Consider the following 26,054-nt stretch of genomic DNA (forward strand, 5'->3'; position numbering starts at 1 on the left):
AGAAAAAAGCATGTTTATAAAATAATCACAGAAATTAGCAGGAGGGGTTCCAAGCGCTATAAAACACATCAAAGGGGTTGTCATATGAAGATAACTCCTGACTATATGTATTATTAGGGTCTATGGACATTATAGACAGTCACCTGCTTAGGATCCTTTAGTAGCCAGAACAGAGAAATACTCCATAGGATCAGCTCCCATTCTGGTGGACTTGTATCTGTCCCTGTAATATATGGATGACCATATTATTTGGCCGCCATGTTATACTACATACCCTTTTACAGTAAAAATGCCCACCTCCCTGTCTCTCCCCATGGCAAAATCAGCTTTGTGCCAGAAGCCGCCACATATTTAAGGAGGTTTCTGCTCAGAAATTCCCTTTCAGAATTAAATCAAACGTGGACACTGACTTTAAAGGAAATGTGTCACCAAAATTTTTATCTGCCAGTTAAAACCAGATACCAGCACACGTCCTTTTTTGTAATTTGTTTTTAATTTTTTTGATTGCAGATTTATTCTTTCTATTTTCTGAACATGATTATGGGTGTGATCATCTTGTCTCAGCTGTTCTTAACAGCATTTAGAAAACATTAAGAAAATTGCTTTACGGCAGCCCCATGGTCCACAGACACAATGGTCGGGAGAGGACTTCATTGACTTCTATGGGAGAGTTTTCTGGACATGCTCTGTGCCCTGTGCAGAGGTCATTGCACAAGGAAAGAATAGATTAGGGCTCTTTCACACCTGCGTTATTGTCTTCCGGCATAGAGTTCCGTCGTCAGGACTCTATGCCGGAAGAATACTGATCAGGATTATCCTAATGCATTCTGAATGGAGAGAAATCCGTTCAGGATGCATCAGGATGTCTTCAGTTCCGGTACGGAACGTTTTTTGGCCGGAGAAAATACCGCAGCAATGCGGCGCATTGCCGGAGCCGACATTTAGCTTTTTCAGAGTGGTTACCATGGCTGCCGGGACGCTAAAGTCCTGACAGCCATGGTAAGTGTAGCGGGGAGCGGGGGAGCAGCATACTTACCGTCCGTGCGGCTCACCGGGCGCTCCAGAGTGACGTCAGGGCGCCCCAAGCGCATGGATCACGTGATCACATGGATCATGTCATCCATGCGCATGGGGCGCTCTGACGTCATTCTGGAGCGCCCCGGGAGCCGCACGGACTGTAAGTATACCGCTCCCCCGCTCCCCGCTCCTACTATAGCAACCAGGACTTTAATAGCATCCTGGGTGCCATAGTAACACTGAAAGCATTTTGAAGACGGCTCCGTCTTCAAATGCTTTCAGTACACTTGCGTTGTTACGGATCCGGCAGGCACCTCCGGCAACGGAAGTGCATGCCGGATCCCAACAACGCAAGTGTGAAAGAGGCCTTAGATATGACAAAGTATTGTGAATGGTGGATCCTGGGTTATCTGTCATTCTAATCCTGCCTGCAATGATATCACCTCTGTGTACAGATAAGCAGGTAACTGCAGTAAAGTGATCTGTACAGACCAAGAAGTGGAGCCTATTATTAGGCTTAGTGGCCAGTGCGAAAACTGCAGGATTTTATGGTTCTTGTTTAAATATAGTTATTGACATCGAAAATTTAAAAAATAACAAAAAAATATTTAAAAATGTGATTTAAACGATAGGTCACTTTCTGATGAAACATTTGTTTTAAGGTATTATGCAGATGAATGTGTGCTGGCCGGGCCTGTGCTGTGGACGCAAATTGCGGTCTGCAATGCACGGGCACCGACCATAGGGCCGCTGTATGCGGACGAAGGACCCATTTACTTGAATTGGGTCCACAATCCGCATCCAACAGTCCACACAGCAAAAAATAGTGCATGCACTACTTTTTTGCCATGCGGAGGCAAGGAGAGAAACCAGACGGAAGCCCCCCGTAGTGTTTCTGTGGGGTTTTGTGCCTCCGTTCTGCACTGCGCCTTCCGGATTGTGGACCCATTCAAGTGAATGGGTCCACATCCATGATTCAGTGCACAAACGGCAGGATTAGGGCTGCAATACGGGCATGGCCGGGCAACGCTCTTGTACATGAGCCCTAAGATAGAGGAAACAAACCTTTTTTGTGCCCGAGGTGGTACTGTGAAAATGTCCCTCTCGAGCCCTTGTACATCTGCATGATAGTTGTCAAATGGACTAGCACTAATTTAATTTACCTTTATGATAACACTTCCGAAAATATCATTTAATACCTCTTTAAAAGACTCCTCCTTAAAATTCAGGAATTTGGGGAAGGTAGAAAGAATTTTATCATGCAAAAGTAATGTATCCAATACATGCAATCCCTACAATAACAGACATGAGTAGGACCTTGTGACTCCAGGGAGTGCTGTGGGTGGGACACTTTACAGAAGAGACTGGATTACTGGAAGGACGGATATCCTCATCTCCATCTTTAATACATGTTCCCTCGCAGTGAGTATTGTTACAGATATTCTACTATTATCATTGGTTATTTTACTATGTTTTACGCTTCAGATACTATTTCTGTGGTAACACTTCTGTCTGCAATAGTTTAGGAAGTTCTGCAAAGCATTTACATTCAGAACTGCTTGTCTAGCACATAATCCTCACTCCACAGCACACATTAATGTCAAGCAGGATACATCATGACAAGGATAGAACCGAAACTTCCAAACCCAACAACAAGAAGCCAGGCGATCCACATAGCACAGTCACTGACAGATAGTTTTCCCTGGAGTTGACACCACACACAGTATTGCTAAAACAACAAAATAACAATAATACAGCCGCCTGGACAGTAAAGCATTGACATGGTCATCGTTATTTATATAAGACGGCGCAGCATTTCTTTCTAAATCTCTCGAATGCTGCTCCATCCGGACTACATTGCAGAAAGGAAAAATTTCTTGTTCTATATTTTGTAAAAGTTCCTTTCACTTTCACATGTATTTGACATTTATTTATCTGAAATTTGCTTTTTGTTTTTGTTATAAACCAGCTGCAGGAAAATCACTGTTAAGGCTACATGCACACGACCGTATGCGGATCCGCAAAAAAAAAGACGGATGACATCCATATGCCATCCGTTTTTTTGGGCGGATCCATTGTAACAATGCCTAAAACGGACAAGAATAGGACATGTTATATTTTTTTTTGCGGGGCTACGGAACGGACATACTCATGTGGAAAGAACACGATTTGCTGTCCGCATTTTTTGCCTGACCCATTGAAATGAATGGGTCCGCAACCTATCCGCAAAAAAAACGGAACGGACACGGAAACAAACAACGTTTGTGTGCATGTAGCCTAAACCAGACACAATACCATGTAGGGCTAGCTCAGCTGAATGTAATGATTCTTTTCACTTGCTTCATTCTGGAGAAACAGTACTTTTAATCCATATGCAAATGAGCAGTTAAGTGCACTGAGGGCAGGCCCAAGCCGCTCTGTGCACCCTTGATCCTACTGCTGCTTGCCAGCCTCTCTCTCCTGCTTGATTGAAAGGGCCAAGTTCCTCAATAATCATCTCACCTGGTCCTGGAAATAAAGAAGCAGAGGATGATCTGACAGCAAGCAGGAGGAGCAATGGTTTTGTCCCGCCCTCAGTGCACTTAACTGCTCATTTGCATATGTAGAAGTACTTTTTCTCTAGCATGTATCCTTACATACTAGTCCTACAAGGTATTGTACATGGTTGAACAGTGACCTATTCCCTTAAAACCATCAGAGAGTAATGGTACATGATGATCATACATGATCACAAAATAAATCATATCAGTTCCACAATACAATCTCCTCAACAGTTGAGGATATCCCATGTATAAAAGTATCATCTATTTCCTGTTTTCCCTTAGCAAATCTAACAGAATGAAGAAGTAAACCAAATTTGCTTTAATTAATCTGTTTATAAAAAATATATTTAGAATAGAAAGAAACACTGGCATTTTTTACTGATTTTGTAACTTTTTGATATTATTTAATTTGCTTTCAAGCGGTTAACCCGTCAACAATTTCTATTAATTGCAATGATAATGCATCATAATTCATTTTAATTTATTATAAAATATTCAATTTGTCTAGCCTCAATCCGTAGGAAATGATAATGTGTAAATGCCGTTTAATTTTTTATTTTTTTGCTAATGTGAAGGGACAGTGACAGGGAACATTTTTGTAATATACTTTATTTAGGGAAAATGTTTATTTATGCTAGAAAACTTGGGTTGAAATGCCCCTAATAATATCACAGAATTATATAGCTACCTATTAAAAAATAACTTTTAATTAATAATAATAAAAGAGCATCATTCCAATTATTTCTATGATATTGGTTAATATGCCAGATTTGATTACAGGCAGACCTATCCTGAACATAAAGGTGAAAGATGTTCAATTAAAGGAGGGAGACGATAGTACGAAAAAAAAACCATCATTAAAAACCATTTTTAAGGACCTCTATGAGGCATATAGGGATCACCTAAAATCGTGGTGGGAATGCCAATCACTGGAAAATTATATAAAAAATAGAATAGTACCAAAAGGACTTAGGGTTAATGTAGTACCCGCCGAACGGTCAAGATCGGCACAACTAATAGAAAAATGGGAGATTGAGCTAATTTCAAGATCAATCAGATTTATGCAGATTCTATTAGAGGAGGAACGCTTGATCTTAGAAAAAGCCTCTAATCACCTTAATACATTGATTGAATCTGCCCTGAATCATAAAGCAGATCCTGAATTTGGGCGACGGGAAAGCACACTAAGGACAAATATTGAGAGATACCAGCTAATCCTCAAAGATAGAAAACATAGACAATTTGTCCGAGATTTAGGGGAATTTCGTGACAAACGGGCCTTCAACATTGTTCAAACATATCCCCAGGAATCTGCACAAACGGATATATCTTCCACTAACCCTGAATCTTCCGACACAGAGAGAGGGGCACCACCCGGTCGGGGTAGAGGTAATAGTAGGGGAAGAGGTAGAAATAAAAAATGGCCAGGAAAAACAAATCGGGGATATTCACGTACCCCTTACCAAAATCAACAACCACGATCAGGGGATCAGTCATACTTACCCGCAGCTTGCTCTTCCTCCTCATCCTCAATACCATTTGGTTCCCAAAATCCAGTGGCAACCCAAAACACTTTTTTAGAAATGACGAGCGGGGGAAATCAGTTCCCATACCAGTTAAGAGACAGGGAACTCATCCCCTCGCAACGAGGAACCCGGACAAAATAACCCTCTCCCAAAATCAAGTCATTAACCTTACGGACAGAATCCTAAGTGAACAGGAGAGGAGTATCCTAAGTAGGGGCCTCTCCTTTGTTCCAGCCACAAATTTTGATTCCTTTGAGTGGATCAAAGACATCAATCTTTTTGTCCGTAAACTTAAATGGCGAAAGTTCTTCAAAACTCACGACGAAGAGGAGTGCCAAAAACTAGGTATCACTAGATCCGATCTAGAGGGGGTACGGACCTTGAGTTCCCTATTAGACGACAACGATACCACTCGTGGTTTAGGGCCTTTCACTGATCTTAAACGAAAAAGTACAAGAACCCCACCCCCTCAGGACACTATAGTTATAGATTTGTTTTGTAAACTGGTGACTGACCAACTGACCAAATTAGAGACAGTACAAAATACTAGAATCAGCAATCTAAGTAAGAACGAGAAGCAGGCCCTTATAAAGTTGGAAAAGGATCCCAACATTATACTAAAATCATCTGATAAAGGTGGTAATGTCGTCATAATGGACCACAGTACATATCGGGACATGTGTTTGTGTCTACTCAATGACACCACATGTTATGCCACATTACCAACAAATCCTACGATCAAATTCAATATGGAACTTGAGACCATATTGATTCAGGCACTCGATGAGAAACTAATATCTAAGGACGAAATGGGTTATATGTTATCAATCCATCCTCAAATCCCTACCTTTTATGCCCTCCCCAAGATCCACAAGGGTTACCCACCCATAAAAGGACGACCGATTGTTTCTGGTATAAATTCCATCACGTATGGTGTCAGCTCCTATGTTGACAGGGTCCTGAGACCGTTTGTGCTCTCTCTGCCGTCCCATATTAGAGACACCACAGATTTATTGCTCAAAATTGAGAGTGTCGAGGTTGTGGATACCATCCATTTGGCATCCATTGATGTGGAAGCTCTATACACCAGCATTCCACACCATTGGGGGGTTACCGCGACAAGACACTTTTTGAGTACACGTGGTGTCCAATACCAGCGTCACTCTGAATTTGTCATCAGAGTTTTGGAGTTTATTCTATCTCACAACTACTTCCTATTCGAAACACGTTTCTACCACCAGCTCAGGGGCACAGCGATCGGTAGCCCATGTGCGCCCAGTTACGCTAATCTGTTCCTGGGCTGGTGGGAGGACACGCTGGTATTCAATGAGTCATGTCGTTAATGGGCCTCCAATATATTATATTGGGGCCGATACATTGATGACGTGTTCATTTTATGGCACGGCAGCAGAGAGGAGTTCTCGGACTTTGTCAAACATTTGAACATCAACAAGATAGGCCTGAAAGTTACATCTGAGATTGACCATGACACTTTGGCATTCCTGGATGTACGTATAACTAAACATATGGGTGTATTACATACTGAGACATACAGGAAGGCGACCTCCACCAATAGTCTGCTTCAATGGGATAGCTACCATCCATTGAGCCTAAAACAAGGTATTCCCAGAGGCCAATATTTGCAGATGAAAAGGAATTGTTCATCACATTCCGCTTTCTACAAACAATCCGCAGATCTACGTGGCAGATTCCAAGAACGAGGCTATCCCGATCAGACATTAAGGGCGGCTTTTCAGCATGCCGACCAAAGAGATAGGCATTCTTTACTTGTGAAAAAGGTCCCCCAATGTCAGACTGATACCAAAACCAGAATTGTTGGCACATATGACAAGCAAAATCGGAGGGTAAGAGATATCCTAAATAACAACTGGGATATTCTACTCTCTGATCCAGATATAATTGAATTCTTACCAACCACCCCCACCATCACATATAGACGCGGTAGGTCACTACGGGATAGACTAACACATAGTCATTATCAAAAACCACCTAGTGACCCTACTTGGCTTGGAAACAGACCCCCAGGAACTTTTAAATGTGGCAACAACTGCGTGTGCTGCCCATATATACTTAAATCCAACTCCTTCTCTAGTACCAGCACGGGCAAAGTATATCGAAACTATGATTTCGCTAAATGCCGCACCCAAGGAGTAGTATACATGTGTTCCTGCACCTGCCCATTGAACTACATTGGGAAAACTAAACGCGAATTTAGAAGAAGAGTATGTGAACATCTGGGGGATATCAGGAATAAATAAGAAAAACCAATAGCACGTCATGTAAATGAATATCATAATGGGGATGCAAAAACTTTGAAATTCCAAGTGGTGGAAGTGGTAAGGCAATCACCTAGGGGTGGAGATTGGGACAACAGAATCTTAAGAAAGGAAGCCCAGTGGATCTATAGACTCAAAACCATCCATCCCCTGGGATTGAATGAACAAATTTCATATACATGTTTCATCTATACCAATCTCTCCCTTTCTTTTCAGTTATGCCTCTATGTTCTCTGTGCCATAGACATGGGATCCACTAATAAAATAGATATGACTATGAATCCAGCTGCTATCGGAGCCGAAATAGGCTCAAATAGTCTAAAGACATCTCACTACTAGTTATCAATCTCCAAAATATCGAGTAAATATTACGATTCCAATATAATTCTCTGTACTGGCTTCTAGTTGCAGAGTCTCTACTTATAGTTAATATAAGATAATAATATTCCGATACCCAAGCGTCTATGTGAAGAAGGAGGATCAGTGGTAGGCTATGCGTGTCATGAAAAACCAATGGCACGCATATGCGTTCCACAGACAGGAAATCATGACCATGTGACGACTAGGGCTCCCGATCATGTGACCGGACATGACGCAGAGCATCGGAGATACAGAGGATAGCGAGGCCGGCTAATAGGTGTGCTATACCGCGTGAGGGACAGCGCTCATGCACCAATAAAAATACCGGCACACCAACACACCCACCGATGGGGGGCGTTACTACACAGATGGCGCCAAAAGGCTTGCTATTTAAACTCTGCCAGAAGGCAGTAGAGGTTGCGTATCATCAGCCTCTGTTACCGCCAGAACGTGTAGCCACCATCCTTCGGCTACGGAATATCAACAAAGTCCCCTGACGAACCAAGCCTTTGTACTTGGGGAAACGCGTCGGGACATTTCTTTTTGGACATTCCATATCGGAATTCACCATCCACAGGACAATCCATCTTGTCCTATATACTAGCAGCCTACTTGAGAAAGCATTAGGGTCATGTAGGGGTAAGTAAAGGGTTAGTCATCAGATATCCTTCAGGATATTGAACCCTCCACACGTACATACATCATCAAAACGTAAGTGCTAAGTCTCTGCCTTCTATTATATCAATTGAACATCTTTCACCTTTATGTTCAGGATAGGTCTGCCTGTAATCAAATCTGGCATATTAACCAATATCATAGAAATAATTGGAATGATGCTCTTTTATTATTATTAATTAAAAGTTATTTTTTAATAGGTAGCTATATAATTCTGTGATATTATTTGATGATAGCGTACCACTACAATATATGACACTCTGTGATTGTGAAATGCCCCTAATCAGCTCTCTTTCAAATGAGCGTTGCTAAGGGACCTCCATCTATCAGCATAGTACTGAGCTGACTAGCGAGACGGGCTGTGCTGGGAGCTGCGGGCCTCGGCCTGCCCTGCCCGCTCACAGCCGGGTGGGCACAGGAGCCTTATGTGTTAAAATTAAATATACATTCCCCCTTTTTATTAAATATAATGCACTTGTACACTCTGTATGCTCACGGACCAGTGTGACCAGCGCTGTCAGTGAGCTGCTTTCCTCCTGCACTCCCGGCATGATGACTAATGAACCAGCCGCTGGGAGCGATGCCTGACCGAGCGGTAATTGCTCACTACCGGCAGTGCAGGCAGGGGGAAGCTGCTATACAGTATATAAGGACAGTTATGTACAGTTACAGTGCTGCCCATAATTATTCATACCCCAGGCAAATTTTTACTTAAAGTTACTTTTATTTAACCAGCAAGTAATTTTTTGACGGGAAATGACATAGGTGTCTCCCAAAAGATAATAAGACGATGTACAAGAGGCATTATTGTGGAAAAAAAAACATTTCTCAGCTTTTATTTACATTTGAGCAAAAAATACAAGATGTTCCGCACTGTGGAAAATCTCAGAGGATGTGGTCCAAAAGTGACACCTGTGCTGGCCAGGAGGATAGTTAGAGAGAGTTTGAAAAAGAATCCAAGGATAACCACCAAGGCCATCCTGGTGAATCTGGGCTCTGCTGGTGGCAATTTCTCAAGGCAGACAATCCAACGGACACTGCACACTGCTGGGTTCCATGGATGCAGACCAAGGAGGACGCCACTTCTCCAGATAAGGCACACAAAAGCTTGCTTGGCCTTTGCAAAAGCTCATCTGGACAAAGAAGAAGACTTCTGGTCTTCTGTGTTATGGTCAGATGAAACAAAAATTTAATTGTTTGGTCACAATGATGTTTCCTTCATTTGGCGTAAAAAAGGAGAAGCCTTCAACCCAAAAAACACCATCCCCACTGTCAAACATGGTGGTGGGAACCTAATGCTTTGGGGGGGGGGGGGGGGGGGTCAGCCAATGGACCAGGGAACCTAATCACAGTAAACAGTACCATGAAAAAAGAGCAATACATAAGTATTCTCAACGACAACATCAGGCAGTCTGCAGAGAAACTTGGCCTTGGGCACCAGTGGACATTTCAGCATGACAATGACACAAAACACACAGCAAAAGTGGTGAAGAAATGGTTAGCAGACAACAACATTAACGTTTTGGAGTGGCCCAGCCAGAGTCCAGACTTGAATCCAATTGAGAATCTGTGGAGGGAGCTAAAGATCAGGGTGATGGCAAGAAGACCCTCCAACCTGAAAGATTTGGAGCTCATTGCTAAAGATGAATGGGCAAAAATACCTGTGGAGACATGCAAAAAGCAGGTCTGCAATTATAGGAAGCGTTTGATTGCTGTAATAGCAAATAAAGGCTTTTCTATTGATTATTGAGAAGGGTATGAATAATTTTGGACTGGACACTTTTTGCTCAAATGTAAATAAAACCTGAGAAATGTTTTTTTCCACAATAATGCCTCTTGTACATCGTCTTATTATCTTTTAGGAGACATCTATGTCATTTCCCGTCAAAAAATTACTTGCTGGTTGAATAAAAGTAACTTTAAGTCAAAATTTGCCTGGGGTATGAATAAGTATGGGCAGCACTGTATGTCCCTATATACTGTATAGCAGCTTCCCCCTGCCTGCCTGCACTGCCTGTAGTGAGCGATTACCGCTCGGTCAGACATCGCTCCCAGCGGCTGGTTCATTAGTCAGCACGCCGGCAGTGCAGGAGGAAAGCAGCTCACAGACAGTGCTGGTCACACTGGTCCGTGAGCATACAGAGTGTACAAGTCCATTACATTTAATAAAAAGGGGGAATGTATATTTAATTTTAACACATAAGGCTCCTGTGCCCACCAGGCTGTGAGCGGGCAGGGCAGGCCGAGGCCCGCAGCTCCCAGCACAGCCCGTCTCTCTAATCAGCTCAGTACTATGCTGATAGAAGATGGATGTGCCTTAGCAACGCTCATTGGAGAGAGAGCAGCTAAGGGACATTTCAGCCCAAGTTTTCTACTAAAAATAAAAGTTTTCCTTAAATAAAGTATATTACAAAAATGTTCCCTGTCACTGTCCCTAAACATTAGCAAAAAAAAAAAAATGAAACGGCAGTTACGCTTTAAAGTTAAAGTGATTGTCAATTTTTTTAAACCCATTTTCTAAGATAGGTTCATCTAAAATAAGCAGATCACAGGATGTCTATCTACTAGAGCCCCAGCGATCGTCGGTAGTATGCTTGGCATCTAGCAACAAGTGTTTTATTTGCCTGCAGCACCACCACAGGTGAAATTAAACATTGTGCAGCTCCAATTAGAGTGAATGGGCTGTTCATATAATGCATGGGCATGATGGGTCCTCCAAACAGAGATAACAGACCCCATTTATTTTGCTTGGAATATAGGTTTAAGATAGGTTTTCTAAACATCACATCACTGCCAAAGACTTGCAGGAAAGACCAGAATAGTGGTGCACCAATCTCCAGTCCACCATTGCTTTGATAAGCATGACCTACATGCAGGAGTCACAACAGTAAATTAAGCTAGAGCAATTTTGGAATCCGCTTGATTAAAGGGATTGTCTGATTTCAGGAGGAAATCTGACAACCCTCGGGATCAGCCTGAAATAAAGAACTGGTACTGTAAGTACCTACTTGGCAGATCCAGCTCTGGTTCTCCCAGCCAGGCTCTATTTACTTGGCTGCAGTAGTGATGTCACGTCGACAACATGGGACCACTGCAGCCAATCACTGAAATCAGGGGTGCATCAACGTGACAGGGATTGGCTGCAGTGGTTACGTGTTGTTGACATGACCTCACTGCTGTAGTTGGGTAAATATAGCCCTGAGGGGAGAACCAGAGAAGCAGTAGAGGATACAGCAAAGTATTTACCAGTTCTTTATTCCAGGCTGATGCAGAGCTTTATCTAGTTTCCTCCTGAAATCACCAAAGCATGCTTGTAGAAAAAAGATAAGGATGTCAAGAAAATATTACCTTGCCTTCAGGAACTAACCATGGAGTTGTTTGTGCAATGCTTTAGGGTCACATGTCGGTAAGTGGATAGAGGAAAGAATGCATACTGCTAAGTATCAAAAATCCTGGAAGTCATTGTTCAGGAAACCAAGAATAGGTCAGCAGAAGGTCTGAGTACAAAAACTGTGTATGAGCCTCTTAATTTCAAACAGAAGGCACTTCAGTACCCCAGAACAGGGTTACTGCAGAGGGTTAATTGCTACAATGTTACATTGCTAAGTTAAATAGTGACTTACCAGATTTGTTTACCTAATGGCATTGTATGAACAATTAATGGTCACCTTCTAGACTGATTGAGTTATGTTGCCAGTAGATGGACCTAGGTATGCCCCCTGATTAGTTAGTGAGTCTAGTTCTGCCTGAGCAACAGTGAAGACTTATATATGCAAGCGCGTCAGAGCTAGGCCCAAGATCAGAGAACCCACATCTGAGACTTCTACAGCCAAGAAAGCACATTTATCACTCAAAGTTTATGACAGAGAGGCCTTACTGCTGTGAGAGGAAACATTGCTAACCCACCCTTCTGTCAGCGCAATTCATGCGCTTCTCATCTTGTTTGTGTGGTGCCAAATCAATTAGAACTATAAGTAGGCACGTATTATATTGCTTTCATAATGAGTCCAGACACACTCGGTGGTTTCATGAAAGCATCTTCTCATCCCCCCTGAGCCATGGTAGAAGAGAGAGTGTGGCGAAAGCAACCTCGCCACTGGGTTTTGGAGGGGCCTGGCTGCTGGCCTCTTGCCCCAGGATTATGGGCCCTCTCATCAGCCAGGCCTCATTTGTTCACAAAGGACTTGAACTAACTTGAACTCCTGGTCTAATTCGTGGCATTGTGGGATGTTAAATGTCTGTGTATTGAAAAGGGTTGTGACATTGTATGTTTAAATGGTGATTTCTGTTCTGTTGTCCCCACATGTGTATTGGTGATTTCCCTTTGTCTTGAGAGATAATTGGATTACTCCTCGGGTGTCTCCAGGGCAGAGAGGAGGAAACCATGATGCATTGTGGGGATGTATTGTCTCTGTGTATCCTGCAGTGCTGCATATCTGTCCTGTGTCCCAGTCTTCCTTCTGGTCCCCTAGGGGCGTGTACACCAGATCGGCTTGGTTGTTTTATACCTCCCTGTGGGCGGACCTGTATTTGCAACAACTGTAATAAAAACCAGGCTGGGTGTGCCAGCACCTCAGACCACTGCTTGACCCTCAACACGGAGCCTTGTCTCGTTATTGGGGGGATCCACTGTATGCTGTTAGAGACTGATTGCCAGGAGTGTAAGCTGATTCCTGTTCATCTGCTAGCAGCTATTCGTGAGGTCCCAGTTTGGAGTGCTATTTTGTATCCAGTTCGGGAGTTTGGTGTTCTGCAGTAGCTGTGCCGGTCTCTCAGAAAAGGGCATATCGCGTAAACAGATTTTAACCCCTTGTCTGCTGAAACGATCCGTTACAGAGAGCTTTATTCACATTACATTAACTTAAATAGCAGACATGACATCACAAAAGGGGTGTTCCTTAAGAAGAGACTATTGGCTCCTTAACCTGATAGGATTGGTTTCAGCAACTTCAACTCTGAGTTCATAGGTAGATTTGAAAACTGCAACCTAATTCCCCCCTACCCCCTTGACCTTAAAACAAAGAATGCACACGTCTCAAACATCTGGTTCGCGGCCATCTAGTGGACAGAAATCAGTACTACACAAAAATGTGTACCACAGAATGTTCAGACCACATACACATAGAGGAATAAAACCCATCTCTCACACTTCCACACTGCTGCTTATTATTTAAAGGTTAAAAAGGCCCACTCATTGACCGCGTCTTGTACAACTACGAAGGATGCGCATATGGTATGTCGCCACTACAATGCAGTTAGAAAAAATAGGTTTGTGAATGACATTCATAGTCCTTAGCATTGTCTGTAATACTCAGGTGATTGACGGGTGGTGCGAATTTTCAAAATGGATCAACTCCTGCTGGTTTTTACACTACTCTTTTATGTCCTGTCTCCGATAAATGGTGATTTTCTGATTGAAGGACGAAGAGGCATTCAGGTCAGTAAAATGATTATTGTGCATATCTATTGTGTGCAAATGTATATCTCAGCACACACACACTAGGGTCATTTTCAGCGAATATTTCAATGTGTTTTTGAAGTGTGGGAGAAAACTAGAGAACTCCATGCAGATGGTGTCCTTGGTCTGATTTGAACCCAGGGCTTCATCCAAAGGGTTAAACACTTTACAAGTCTATAGATAAAGCCTCTAGACTATTATATTCATTTTTCATACTATAGTAACATTTGTATTCACCTATGCTATGCCATTCTGTCAGTGAAGGAAATGGATGGTTGGGAATGGAAAATAAGTAAAGAAGACACAGCATTAAGCTAGTGACGTGGCTCCTTCATTCTAAGGATCACTTGTGGTCCCAGCAGTTGGAATCTTTGCAATAAACCATCACTTAGTATAGTAGAAAAATCCTATTAAATATGACCTGTCAACATATTATGGCATGGCTCTTTTTATTTTGTCTGCCTGCTCCTATTCTTGAGATATGTCCTCTTAGACTCCTGATGAATATCTGAAATGGTTAACCATGATGGTGGCAACCACTCTGCTTCTCTGCAATGGTTTCTTCCCCACACTGATGTTGTCCAATCATCACATACAGCATCAGAGTGGCCTGCTGCAGCATGATCTTGCAAGATATAGCACATCTTGCAAGACCACACTGTAAACTAACTTCAGCTGGGACATCTTCTCACTCAGACCACAGTGTGACTTCGCCACAACCATACAGAGGAATCTGAATCCCAGCCAGAGGTTAGAATACAGCAAGGTCTTGCGAGATTTGCTATATCTTGTGAGATCCAGCTGCAGCAGGCCGCTCTGACACTGCCCGCAATAATTTGACATTGTCGGAGAGGGAAAGAAACCACCCCCTGGATAAAAGCAAACTGGTTGCAATCTCCATGAGTAACCACCTAAGATTTGCATATTAGGCAATGTTAATTTAGGGGGACATATCTCAAGGACAGAGGGGCACAAACAGATATAATGCCATGCACAGGGAAGCAGTGGTATTTAGTCAATATAAACTGTTCGCATTTTTTTAAATATTGCGATTTGTGACAGTTCCTCTTAGGAATTTAAGTGAATGATTAGCAAATCACTTGGAATGCGATAACTGAGTCACAAGACAAGCATATTCATAGAAAACATGATGAATTTATTCTGTAGCTGTTAGTTTCCTTCTGCATAATCTATATCCAATGCACATGCCTCATGTATATACCAATGCTGAATACTTAACCCCTTAAGGACTCAGGCCTATTTCACCTTAAGGACTTGGCCATTTTTTGCAAATCTGACCAGTGTCACTTTAAGTGCTTATAACTCTAAAACGCTTTGACTTATCCAGGCCATTCTGAGATAGTTTTTTCGTCACATATTGTACTTCATGACACTGGTAAAATGAAGTAAAAAAGAATTATTTTTATTTATTAACCTTGGGTAGGGTATGATTTTTGCGGGATGAGATGACGGTTTTATTGGCACTATTTTGGGGTGCGTATGACTTTTTTATCGCTTGCTATTACACTTTTTGTGATGTAAGGTGACAAAAAATGGTTTATTTAGCACAGTTTCTATTTAAATTTTTTTACGGTGTTCATCTGAGGGGTTAGATCATGTGATATTTTTACAGAGCCGGTCGATACGGACGCGGCAATACCTAATATGTATACTTTTTTTTTTATTTATGTAAGTTTTACACAGTAATATAATTTTTGAAACAAAAAAAAAATCATGTTTTAGTGTCTCCATATTCTAAGAGCCATAGTTTTTTCAGTTTTTGGGCGATTATCTAAGCTAGGGTCTAATTTTTTGTGGGATGGGATGACTGTTTGATTGGCACTATTTTGGGGTGCATATGACTTTTTGATCGCTTGCTATTACACTTTTTGTGATGTAAGGTGACAAAAAATGGTTTATTTAGCACAGTTTTTATTTTTTACGGTGTTCATCTGAGGGGTTAGGTCATGTGATATATTTATAGAGGCGGTCGATACGGACGCAGCGATACCTAATATGTATACTTTTTTTTATTTATGTAAGTTTTACACAATAACAGCTTTTTTAAAACAAAAAAAATGATGTTTTAGTGTCTCCATATTCTGAGCCATATTTTTTTATTTTTTGGGCCATTGTCTCAGGTAGGGGCTCATTTTTTGCGGGATGAGGTGACGGTTAGATTGGTACTATTTTGGTGGGAAAACGCCATTTTGATCGCTTGCTGTTGTATTTTTGTGATGTAAGGTGACAAAAAAATTGTTTATTTAGCACAGTTTTTATTTTTTATTTTTTACGGTGTTCATCTGAGGGGTTAGGTCATGTGATATGTTTATAGAGCCGGTCGATGCAGACGAGGCGATACCTAATATGTAAACTTATTTTTTTTTTCCTATTTTTTACCAATTTTTTTTTTACTTTATTTGGGGAAAATGACGTTTTTGTTTATTTTTACTAGAAACTTTTAATTTTTTGGGGGGAAAACTTTATTTTTTCAACTTTTTTTTACTTAATTTTTTGTCCCACTTGTACAATACTGTGTGTATTACTCATACAGCCTCCAGCATCGCGCTGCCTTCCATGCCATCGGGTCCCCCCTACAGCCGCATGGGGACCCGATGGCACCGCCGCCCGCCACCCGCCGGATAAGGTAAAACCGCAAACTACAGGTCTGAATTGACCTGCGTTTTGCGGCGATCGCCGATGTGGCGTTGTGACAGGATGCCCGCTGAATGATTTCAGCGGACATCCTGTTCCGATTAACCCCCGCCGCGCCGCAATGTAATTTTAAACTTAGGACGTACCGGTACGCCCTGGGTCCTTAAGGACTCGGCAAACATGGCGTACCGGTACGTCCTAAGTCCTTAAGGGGTTAAAGGGGTTATCCCATGACTAATGTGAAAATGATACATTTGATACATTTGATTGAATAACTCAATGTCTATGCTAAATTTCTAATTACATGCAATTACAAAAGTATTCAGATCCAGGTACTGGTTTGAAAACTGTAGAATATTTTTCGTGGGACAACCCCTCTAATTATATCGAACAGTTTTTCAGTTCAATTGGCACCACCAATCATAATGTTATGGCATACTCTAGTATTATGCTGTAACATTATGGAATGGGAATATCCCTTTAAAGGAACTACAGTATAGTAGGTTTAAAATACAGAAAAACAGTAATTTATCTTTTAATAATCTCTCCTGCAATTACAGTTTCCAACCTCTTCTTTATGCTGCTGCAGCACTGATGTATCATATTGACACTTGACTGTGGCAGCCAGTCATAGGGCATAATGGTGATATTAGTAGGACTGACACGTCAACAATGTAGCCTGTGATTGGCTGCCACGGACACGTGTCAAGATGTCATGTTATCGCTGCAAGCCATAAACAAACACCATCAGGTCAGATGGGATCCTGCTCTGGTTTGCCATATAATCTTTACTATGCAATTTTCAATATATAGTACAATAGTGCTAGAAATTTTAAGTAAAAGGCACATAGAAAGAAGAAGACAACATAAAACTAAAATAAGTTACAACCAGGTTAAATTTATATTATTTTCACATTGTTGTTTGAAATCATTCGACTGATGTATAGTATGATATGCAACATATTTTCTATATGTTTTATATGCAATTTTCTTCTCCTATTTTTATTACAGAAAAGAAGCACTGATAGGGTAAGTACTGGGACTGACACATTACATGTAGACTAAGGTCAGCGCTACGCTTGGCAGATGGGGATGTGTCAAATTTGTATGTCTATAGACAAAAGTCAAAATTTTTGATGTAATGAGTGTGTTCCACTAAAAATGTGACTTTTACCCTTTTCCACCTCCTTCTCCTCTTTTATAAAAAGTATCAGGGCATGGGCGGGTCTTCCGTCGTCCAACTCATTTAACATGTGCACCAGAAAACTGGCGCACATAAGACCAGGCCCCTAGCTGATGTAGATTTACTTTCCTGGCACATAGAGCTCCCAACAATGCTCCACAATGATTACCTCTTAATATTTCTAGTGCATTGTATACCAGTGGGGTTTGCTATGGTATAAGAAATGTCCTCCTTTATACATCTCCCCTAGACTTTTTTTTATGGTTCAATCAGTTTTTATTGATTTATCCAAGCAGATTAGCAATAATAATTACCAAGCATTGAAAGATGTAATATATCCAAAGATATAAGACACTAGTAATTAGTATCAACTTATGAAACATTTGAGAATATGAGTATAATAAGGAGAACTAAAAAAATAAACAAATAACAAAAATGTAGGAGTAAGGAAACAAGAAGGAGGATAGAAGGGGAGACAAGACAGAGACATTAGGTAAGGAACACGGATATCGGGAGAATGCATGGAAACAAGATATACCATATCTACACTGATAACATCAAGAGAACTTAAAGGTCAGGAAAGAGAGCCGAGAAGCGCAGGGAGGAACGGAACTGGAGCCAAGACTCCCAAGTTACTGTATGGACCGGGCCGGATAAACTTGAGTCAGCACTTAACTCTTCTAGGCACGCCAGTGCATCCAGAGCAGTTGATCAAGTAATCCTCTGCAGACTCTCTGTTGACTTCCACCTATGGGGAATAATCTGCCTCATGGCAAGTAGAAAAAATCTTAAGATACCCTTCTTAACATGTTTTATTCACCCTGGAAAAATAGAGAGCAATGCTATCAGAGGAGACGGCGATATAGTAGTCCGGTAAAGATGGTTATATAGAGAGAAAACATTTTTCCACAAAGGGGCTACTCCAGGGCAGTCCCACCATATATGAGCCATTGTGCCTATATCCATTTGGCAACGCCAGCAGATATCTGGTACCGATGGATAGAATTTATGTAGTTTTACCGGAGTCCTATACCACCTGGTCCAGATTTTGTAATTAAGCTCTTGGAGGCCAATTGAAATGGAGGACTTATGTGTGAATAATAAAGATCTTTTCCATTGATCTGGGGAAATAGTAACTCCCAACTCTTCCTCCCACGCCCTAACCAATTTTATTCCCTGGGAATGTATCCCATGAGTTTTATCCTCAATCTCTCCATCATTAATCATACTATAAATCAAGGAGACCGCATGACCTGGAGCTGACTCAGAGACACATAAGTTCTTATATGGGGTCAGTCGTGTATTAGGCTGAGACCCAGGTGTCAAGGACCATATGAAATTTCTTAACTGAAAATAAAAAAAAACATCTACCTGGCGTATTTGGAAGGATGTGATACAAATCATTCAGGGGAAGCAAGCCCTTATCACCTTGGAGATTTTTGACAGTAATCGAGTGCACAGCTGATGTTGCGAAGCTCGGCAGATTTTTAAGGGAGTCAGAAAGTGCTGTATGCCCATTCTAAACTGTGAGAGGTCCCAGCCTTGGGACCAATTTTAGCTTGGGAGCAAATCTATCCCATAGTGAAGCTAAAGATAACAGTAAGGCCTCATGCACACGACCTCCGTTCCGTTCCTTTTTTTTGCCTATAGGATGGGGACCTATTCAATTCAATGGGTCAGCAAAAAAATGCTGATAGTTCATCCGTTTGTGTTCTGCGTCCGTTGTCCGTGTTTCCCTTCAGCAAAAAAAATAGTGCATGTCCTACTTTTTTCACATTTGTGGACAAGGATAGGCATTTATTACAAGGGATCTGTGGAAAAAAACGGATCCTCAAAAAAACGGATGCCGCATCCGTTTTTTTTAGCGGACACCCAATTTGCGGATGCAAAAAACAACTGCCATGTGCATGAGGCCTAAAGGAGATAAATGTAAATGTGCGATCTGGCTACGCGTATCTGCCGGGAGCCAAAAGAGTCCGGGCACTAAATGAGGAGACATACAGTACAGACCAAAAGTTTGGACACACCTTCTCATTCAAAGAGTTTTCTTTATTTTCATGACTATGAAGGCATCAAAACTATGAATTAACACATGTGGAATTATATACATAACAAACAAGTGTGAAACAACTGAAAATATGTCATATTCTAGGTTCTTCAAAGTAGCCACCTTTTGCTTTGATTACTGCTTTGCACACTCTTGGCATTCTCTTGATGAGCTTCAAGAGGTAGTCCCCTGAAATGGTCTTTCAACAGTCTTGAAGGAGTTCCCAGAGATGCTTAGCACTTGTTGGCCCTTTTGCCTTCACTCTGCAGTCCAGCTCACCCCAAACCATCTCGATTGGGTTCAGGTCCGGTGACTGTGGAGGCCAGGTCATCTGGTGCAGCACCCCATCACTCTCCTTCATGGTCAAATAGCCCTTACTTTCAACGTTTTCCCAATTTTTCGGCTGTCTGACTGACCTTGATTTCTTAAAGTAATGATGGCCACTCGTTTTTCTTTACTTAGCTGCTTTTTTCTTGCCATAATACAAATTCTAACAGTCTATTCAGTAGGACTATCAGCTGTGTATCCACCTGACTTCTCCTCAACGCAACTGATGGTCCCAACCCCATTTATAAGGCAAGAAATCCCACTTATTAAACCTGACAGGGCACACCTATGAAGTGAAAACCATTTCAGGGGACTACCTCTTGAAGCTCATCAAGAGAATGCAAAGAGTGTGCAAAGCAGTAATCAAAGCAAAAGGTGGCTACTTTGAAGAACCTAGAATATTACATATTTTCAGTGTTTTCACACTTGTTTGTTATGTATATAATTCCACATGTGTTAATTCATAGTTTTGATGCCTTCAGTGTGAATCTACAATTTTCATAGTCATGAAAATAAAGAAAACTCTTTGAATGAGAAGGTGTGTCCAAACTTTTGGTCTGTACTGTATCTCTTTAAATTTCCACCCAGAGCTTCGAGGTAGAGTTATGAACTAGATCAAGGACGCAGTTCGTGATAGACGCCCTGTAGTAAGTAAGGAAATTTGGAAGGCCTGCTCCCCCTGAGGACTTAGAGCATGTCAGCAGATCATAACTAAGTCTTGGTCTCATGCCCTTCCAAACAAATCGTGTGGTGACTCTTCTAAGGCGGGTAAAAAATGAGACGGTAATCTGACGTGGAAGTGTTTGAAATAGATACAAGAGTCTAGGAAGAATATCCATTTTTAGGGTATTGATTCTACCAAACCAAGATAACTGTAGGGACTCCCATTTATGGAGGCTGGATTCAGTAGTTTTTATCAAAAATTAAGTTTAAACACATGATCAGTATTGGCAGGTAAGTTAATTCCCAAGTATTTGACGTATTGTGATGCCCAACTGAACTGGAAGGAGTCCTTTAGATAAGTAGTTAGACTAATGAGTGTTTACGATTTATGAGTGTTTACCTTGAAGTTACTGAGACGGCCAAATATTTTTAATTCTTTCAAAATTAAAGGAAGACCGTCTCTGGGAGAGGTTAGATATACAGTATAGGATCATCGGCAAACAGGGACAATTTGTGTTCAGAATCACCTATAACAATGCCTTGAATGGATCCCTAGACTTTTTTTTAGCACTGCTGAATGATTTTATTGCAGTGTTCAAGATTGCAGACAACTGAATTTACTGCCTTGGACTACATCTGTAGCTGGTGGCACAGGATGCATCCCAAAGAAGCATGGCTGTACAGGCAAACTAATGACAGAAGTGGTAACTTCATGCAGTTTGTCAATAGCTGTATGAATACTTCAGCAAGTCATGCAGCCATTAACCTACTGCAAGGAGTTACCACCTCTTTCATTAATTATGTGTGTAGTCATGTGACTTTGAGCTGAATCGCTCGGTCATGCCGTGCCTATTATGTGTGACAGCACCCAAAAAGTTTGGATATAATCCTAGCCTTAAAGAGATTATCCAACGCTAAACTTTTTTTTAACAGACCTCTTCAGCGTGGCTTGACCGCGGTGGGGTTCATACTTACCTGGTCTGGGCTGCGGCTGGATTCTTAGTCACCGCTCCACGTCCACCACTGTAAGTCCCGGGTGTCTGGGAATCAACATCCTGTTGACGGACGTCACGTGGCCACTGCAATCAATCACTTGCCATTGTGGTGACCTGTCACCCATGCAGTACGTCCAATGGGATGCCAATCAACAGAATGTTGGTTCCCAGACACCCAGGACCTGAGGAGGTGGCCGTGGAGTGATGCATCCAGAATCCAGCGGTACGGACCAGGTTAGTATGAACCCCGTCAGGGGTCTAGTCTAGCCACTCTGAAGAGGTCTATTAACAAGTTTAGTGTTGGATAACCCCTTAATGTTGTTAGGTGACTTCTATAGAAATACAGGTAAAGGGTCCTAAAGGTAAAAACAAAAGGCACGACAGGCCACGAGTCGCAGGCTACATCCACCTGTGGTAGCCAAATGGCACAGATTTTGCTTTGATTTTGTGTTTTGTTTTTTTTTGGATTGAAAAGCATTATTGCCTGTCAGTGTATCACTGAAAGGCAATCTATTAGACCATGCCTCTGGCAGCCGTCTGTGGGGACTTTGATAGATGCTGCACTCAATGTAAACATACCTTAACAAATGTGTCCTTCAAAAAGCCTGAAGACTATTAAGTTACCTTTTCATACTATAATAATTCACTGTATTGTGCCATTCAGCCAGTGAAGGACATAGAGTTCTACAGGATAGACATCAGCAGTCAGGTGACATCTCGCTTTGCCCATAATGTCATCACAAGCAGAGCCGTTAATCGTGCCAATATATCAAAAGAAGCCATATTTGATGTGGATCTACCAAAAACTGCTTTTATCACTAATTTCAGCATGTAAGTACTACAAATGTATATGTGTAGTTGTTGCAGATTTACATTTATACAGTAGCTTGTAACACACACTGGTACACGGAGATAGGGTCACAACACATCAGGGTTTATTCTGTCTGTGCTGCAAGTTCACTGTACATTATCCTTATCATGCCTATTTTTTGTGCTGTTACATCATTGCCTTTGTATCTGTGACATCACTTTGTTTGTTATCCCTGTTTTGTGACATCACTGTATTTGTTTCCCCTGTTCTGTGACATCATTATGTTTGTTATTCCTGTTCTGTGACGTCACTGTGTTTAATACCACTGTTATATGACATCACTGTGTCTGTTATCCCAGTTCTGCGCAATCACTGTGTTTTATACCCTTGTTATATGACATCACTGTGTCTGTTATCCCTGGTCTGTGACATCACTGTATTTGTTTCCCCTGTTCTGTGACATCATTGTGTGTTATTCCTGTTCTGCGACATCACTGTGTTTTATACCCTTGTTATGTGACATCACTGTGTCTTTTATCCCTGGTCTGTGACATCACTGTATTTGCTATTCCTGTTCTGTGACATCATTGTGTTTGTTATTTCTGTTCTGTGATGTCACTTTGTTTAATACCTCTATCATATGACATCACTGTGTCTGTTATCCCTGGTCTGTGACATCACTGTATTTGTTTCCACACTTTTATGACTATCACTCTGCACATTATTCCCATTTTGTAACTTTATTGTGTAGCAGTGATCACCAGCAGGAGTATGTCCATGATCCAACTAACCAGATTTTTAATGGAGGGAAAAAATGTGTCAAATATGAAAAAGCCCTAAAAAAACAAAACAAGAAAAATATAAAATAACCTGTAAACTTAAGACCTTGAGGTTTCATCCCCTATAGGTTTATTGAAAATTCTCTATTATTAGCTGCTTCTTTGTGAACTAGGTAGCAGCCAATATTTCTGGAAATATAAAATAAAATTTGTCACCAAGTTTTCCCAGACCTCTTATTGCTGCTCGCTCTACTTGGTTTTGTAAGATTTTGGGTGCACAGGATGCATCTATTTGTTGTGAGACAAGAGTTTGTCCACTACTCTATGAATCCCTTAGAATTACAATTCCAGCAAATCGTACCGAACTTTAAGTTTTTTGGTACACCGACCCGAACCCAGACTTTTTCACTGAAGTCCAGGTTCGGGTTCGGTGTTCGGGTTATTTTATTCTAATACAGAGGCATTCCCATGGTGATGGGGATGCTTAAAGTTAAAATATACCATCGGATTGGAGAAAACTCCAATCCCATGGTATATTCTAAACCCGAGGTGTTCCCATGGTGATGGAGACGCACCTCACCCAGGGCGCTGCCACCAGCGGCACCTGAGGGGTTAATTGCACGGACGGCAGCTCCCTGTCAGAGATCGGGTGCCGGGAATGTTTCTGCAATGCATAAGCAATGCGCCGCACAGACCTGTGAGTTACAAGAAGAAGGAGCGCCGGGCGGCCATAGCGCATGTAAGTATAATGCTGCTGACTAACTGACCATGACCATGCCGCTGCCACCAATGATGGGGGAGTAGGGGGAGGGTGCACTGTCCACCAATGATTTTAATATCGGGGAGGGGAAGGGCGCACTGCCCACTAATGATTTTAATACCGGGGGGGGGGGGGGGGGGGGGTGCACTGCCACCAATGCAAACATTGTAGAAACATTCCCGGCACCCGACCTCTGGCAGGGAGCTGCCGTCCACGCAATTAACCTTTCAGGTGCCGCAGATGGCAGCGCCCTGTCAGAGGTGCGTCCCCATCACCATGGGAACACCTCGGGTTTAGAATATACCATTGGATCGGAGTTTTCTCCAATCCGATGGTATATTTTAACATCAAGCGTCCCCATCACCATGGAAACGCCTCTGTGTTAGAATATACCATCGGATCTGAGTTTTCACGATCTGAAAAAGCTAACGGAAAATAATAAAGTGAAGTTCGGGTCCCCATTGAATTTAATGGGGTCCGGGTTCGAGGTCAAGTTCAGGTCAAGTTCGGGTCCCGAACCCGAACTTTGACCTGAAGTGCGGCCGAACCCGGGTTCGCTCAACACTAATCTTAATATCTCTAAACCCTTCTCTTTAGGAGGCGGAATAAAGCAAGAATGATACCCTACATGTCTTTGCAATGACTTTTGAACTCTTAGCACTGACAATTCTCAACCATTAATCATATCCCTAGGTTTGCTTATCCCTAGGTTGGTTTAAAAGACGGGTAATGGTCTTTTCTTAGCTTCCTTGCTCAACCTGAATTCAGCACATTTTTAGGTCTGAGGGTGAATTGGACTAAATCAGCAGTGGTTCCTTTAATTCCAAGTTACTATCTTATCTTTCAATTGCTAGTTGTTCTTTGGGGTAGGTTGACTGGATAAAATTCTTAGATGTTTTCCTTGAACGTCTGCAGCTTCTTTTCTCTCAATTTGAAACCAGTAATAACGTCTGTTAAACTTCTTTGCGTCAAATCAAGGCAACATCTATCACTGTGAACTATGAGCCACATTGAATTAATTATTCACTTGCCTTCATCTCTATATTTCTTTCATGTCTCCATTTTACTTGTCCTCAATATTTTATTCTAGCTCTTGGAAGGTTTGTTTTGGTTGCATTATTCTCAAGGTCAAACTCCTAGCTTCAGTTTGACTTCTTTACTGGCCCCTAAACACCATGTTGGTACTCAAACATGTATTGTGGTCCCAAACATAAACCTTCACTTTACTGCCTTCCATTTGTTATATTTTACTCATGCATTGATGTTGACCTAAATAATGAGGCCGTAGTATTGGCAGGGGCATTACTGAGCTCATACAAGAGCCTAACTAATCTATTGTATCAGTATAAGCCTTCCTCTTCCTGTAGGACAAGGGCTCTGATCAGTGGTGTACATAGAGAAGTAAGTGCCCCATAGCAAAGATCAAACCAGACCCCCCACACAGGACAGAAAGGTTTCTGCCTAAACCCTTTTCAATGACCCTTGGGCCTTTTTCCACTGCCTCATTTGAAGTTGTTCCTTTAGAGGGTAGAGTCCTGACCAAGTTACCTCCAGTAGAAGAGAAGATAATCCCAACTAAGACTGGGCCCCTTCTTGCCCTGGGCCCCATAGCAGTCACAGTGCTGCGGTTTCTTCTATATGACGCATCCAAGGGGGAACTTCTGACTGGCTCCCAACACGGCTGGCACCACCACAAGATAAGACTTTAATTTTTCGTTGTTCTGCTATACGCATTTTTTCTTATGAGTCACATGGTCTGCCGCTATGGTAGTAACGCCCCTGGCTCGGATGTGGATCATAGCATATGGTTCATTGAGGATCAAGAATGGGTCTCACACTTTCTCCCATGACCCTACTGTGGTATAATCCTCACTAACCTCATCTTTATACCCTTCCAGGGGTTGCTTTCTGGGTTGTATTGCAGGTAAATTATTTGGTTCAGGTGTCCCTTGATAATT

At 41.8% G+C, this 26,054-nt stretch overlaps 1 protein-coding gene across 3 annotated transcripts in view; it reads left to right on the forward strand.

The window, feature by feature from the left end:
• Positions 1 to 2,313: 2,313 nt before the first annotated feature.
• The window catches only part of LOC120978607 (inter-alpha-trypsin inhibitor heavy chain H3-like), a 110,344-nt gene continuing 86,603 nt past the window's right edge, over positions 2,314 to 26,054 (forward strand). For all 3 annotated transcript variants that reach the window (XM_040406852.1, XM_040406853.1, XM_040406854.1), the window contains exons 1-4: positions 2,314 to 2,439; positions 13,734 to 13,855; positions 17,543 to 17,560; positions 22,411 to 22,577. In XM_040406852.1, coding sequence (XP_040262786.1) covers positions 13,763 to 13,855; positions 17,543 to 17,560; positions 22,411 to 22,577 — 278 coding nt within the window. In that variant the 5' untranslated portion in view covers positions 2,314 to 2,439; positions 13,734 to 13,762. The remainder of the gene's footprint in view (positions 2,440 to 13,733; positions 13,856 to 17,542; positions 17,561 to 22,410; positions 22,578 to 26,054) is intronic.

Source organism: Bufo bufo, chromosome 9 (genome assembly GCF_905171765.1).
Source record: "Bufo bufo chromosome 9, aBufBuf1.1, whole genome shotgun sequence".
NCBI classification, from domain to species: domain Eukaryota; kingdom Metazoa; phylum Chordata; class Amphibia; order Anura; family Bufonidae; genus Bufo; species Bufo bufo.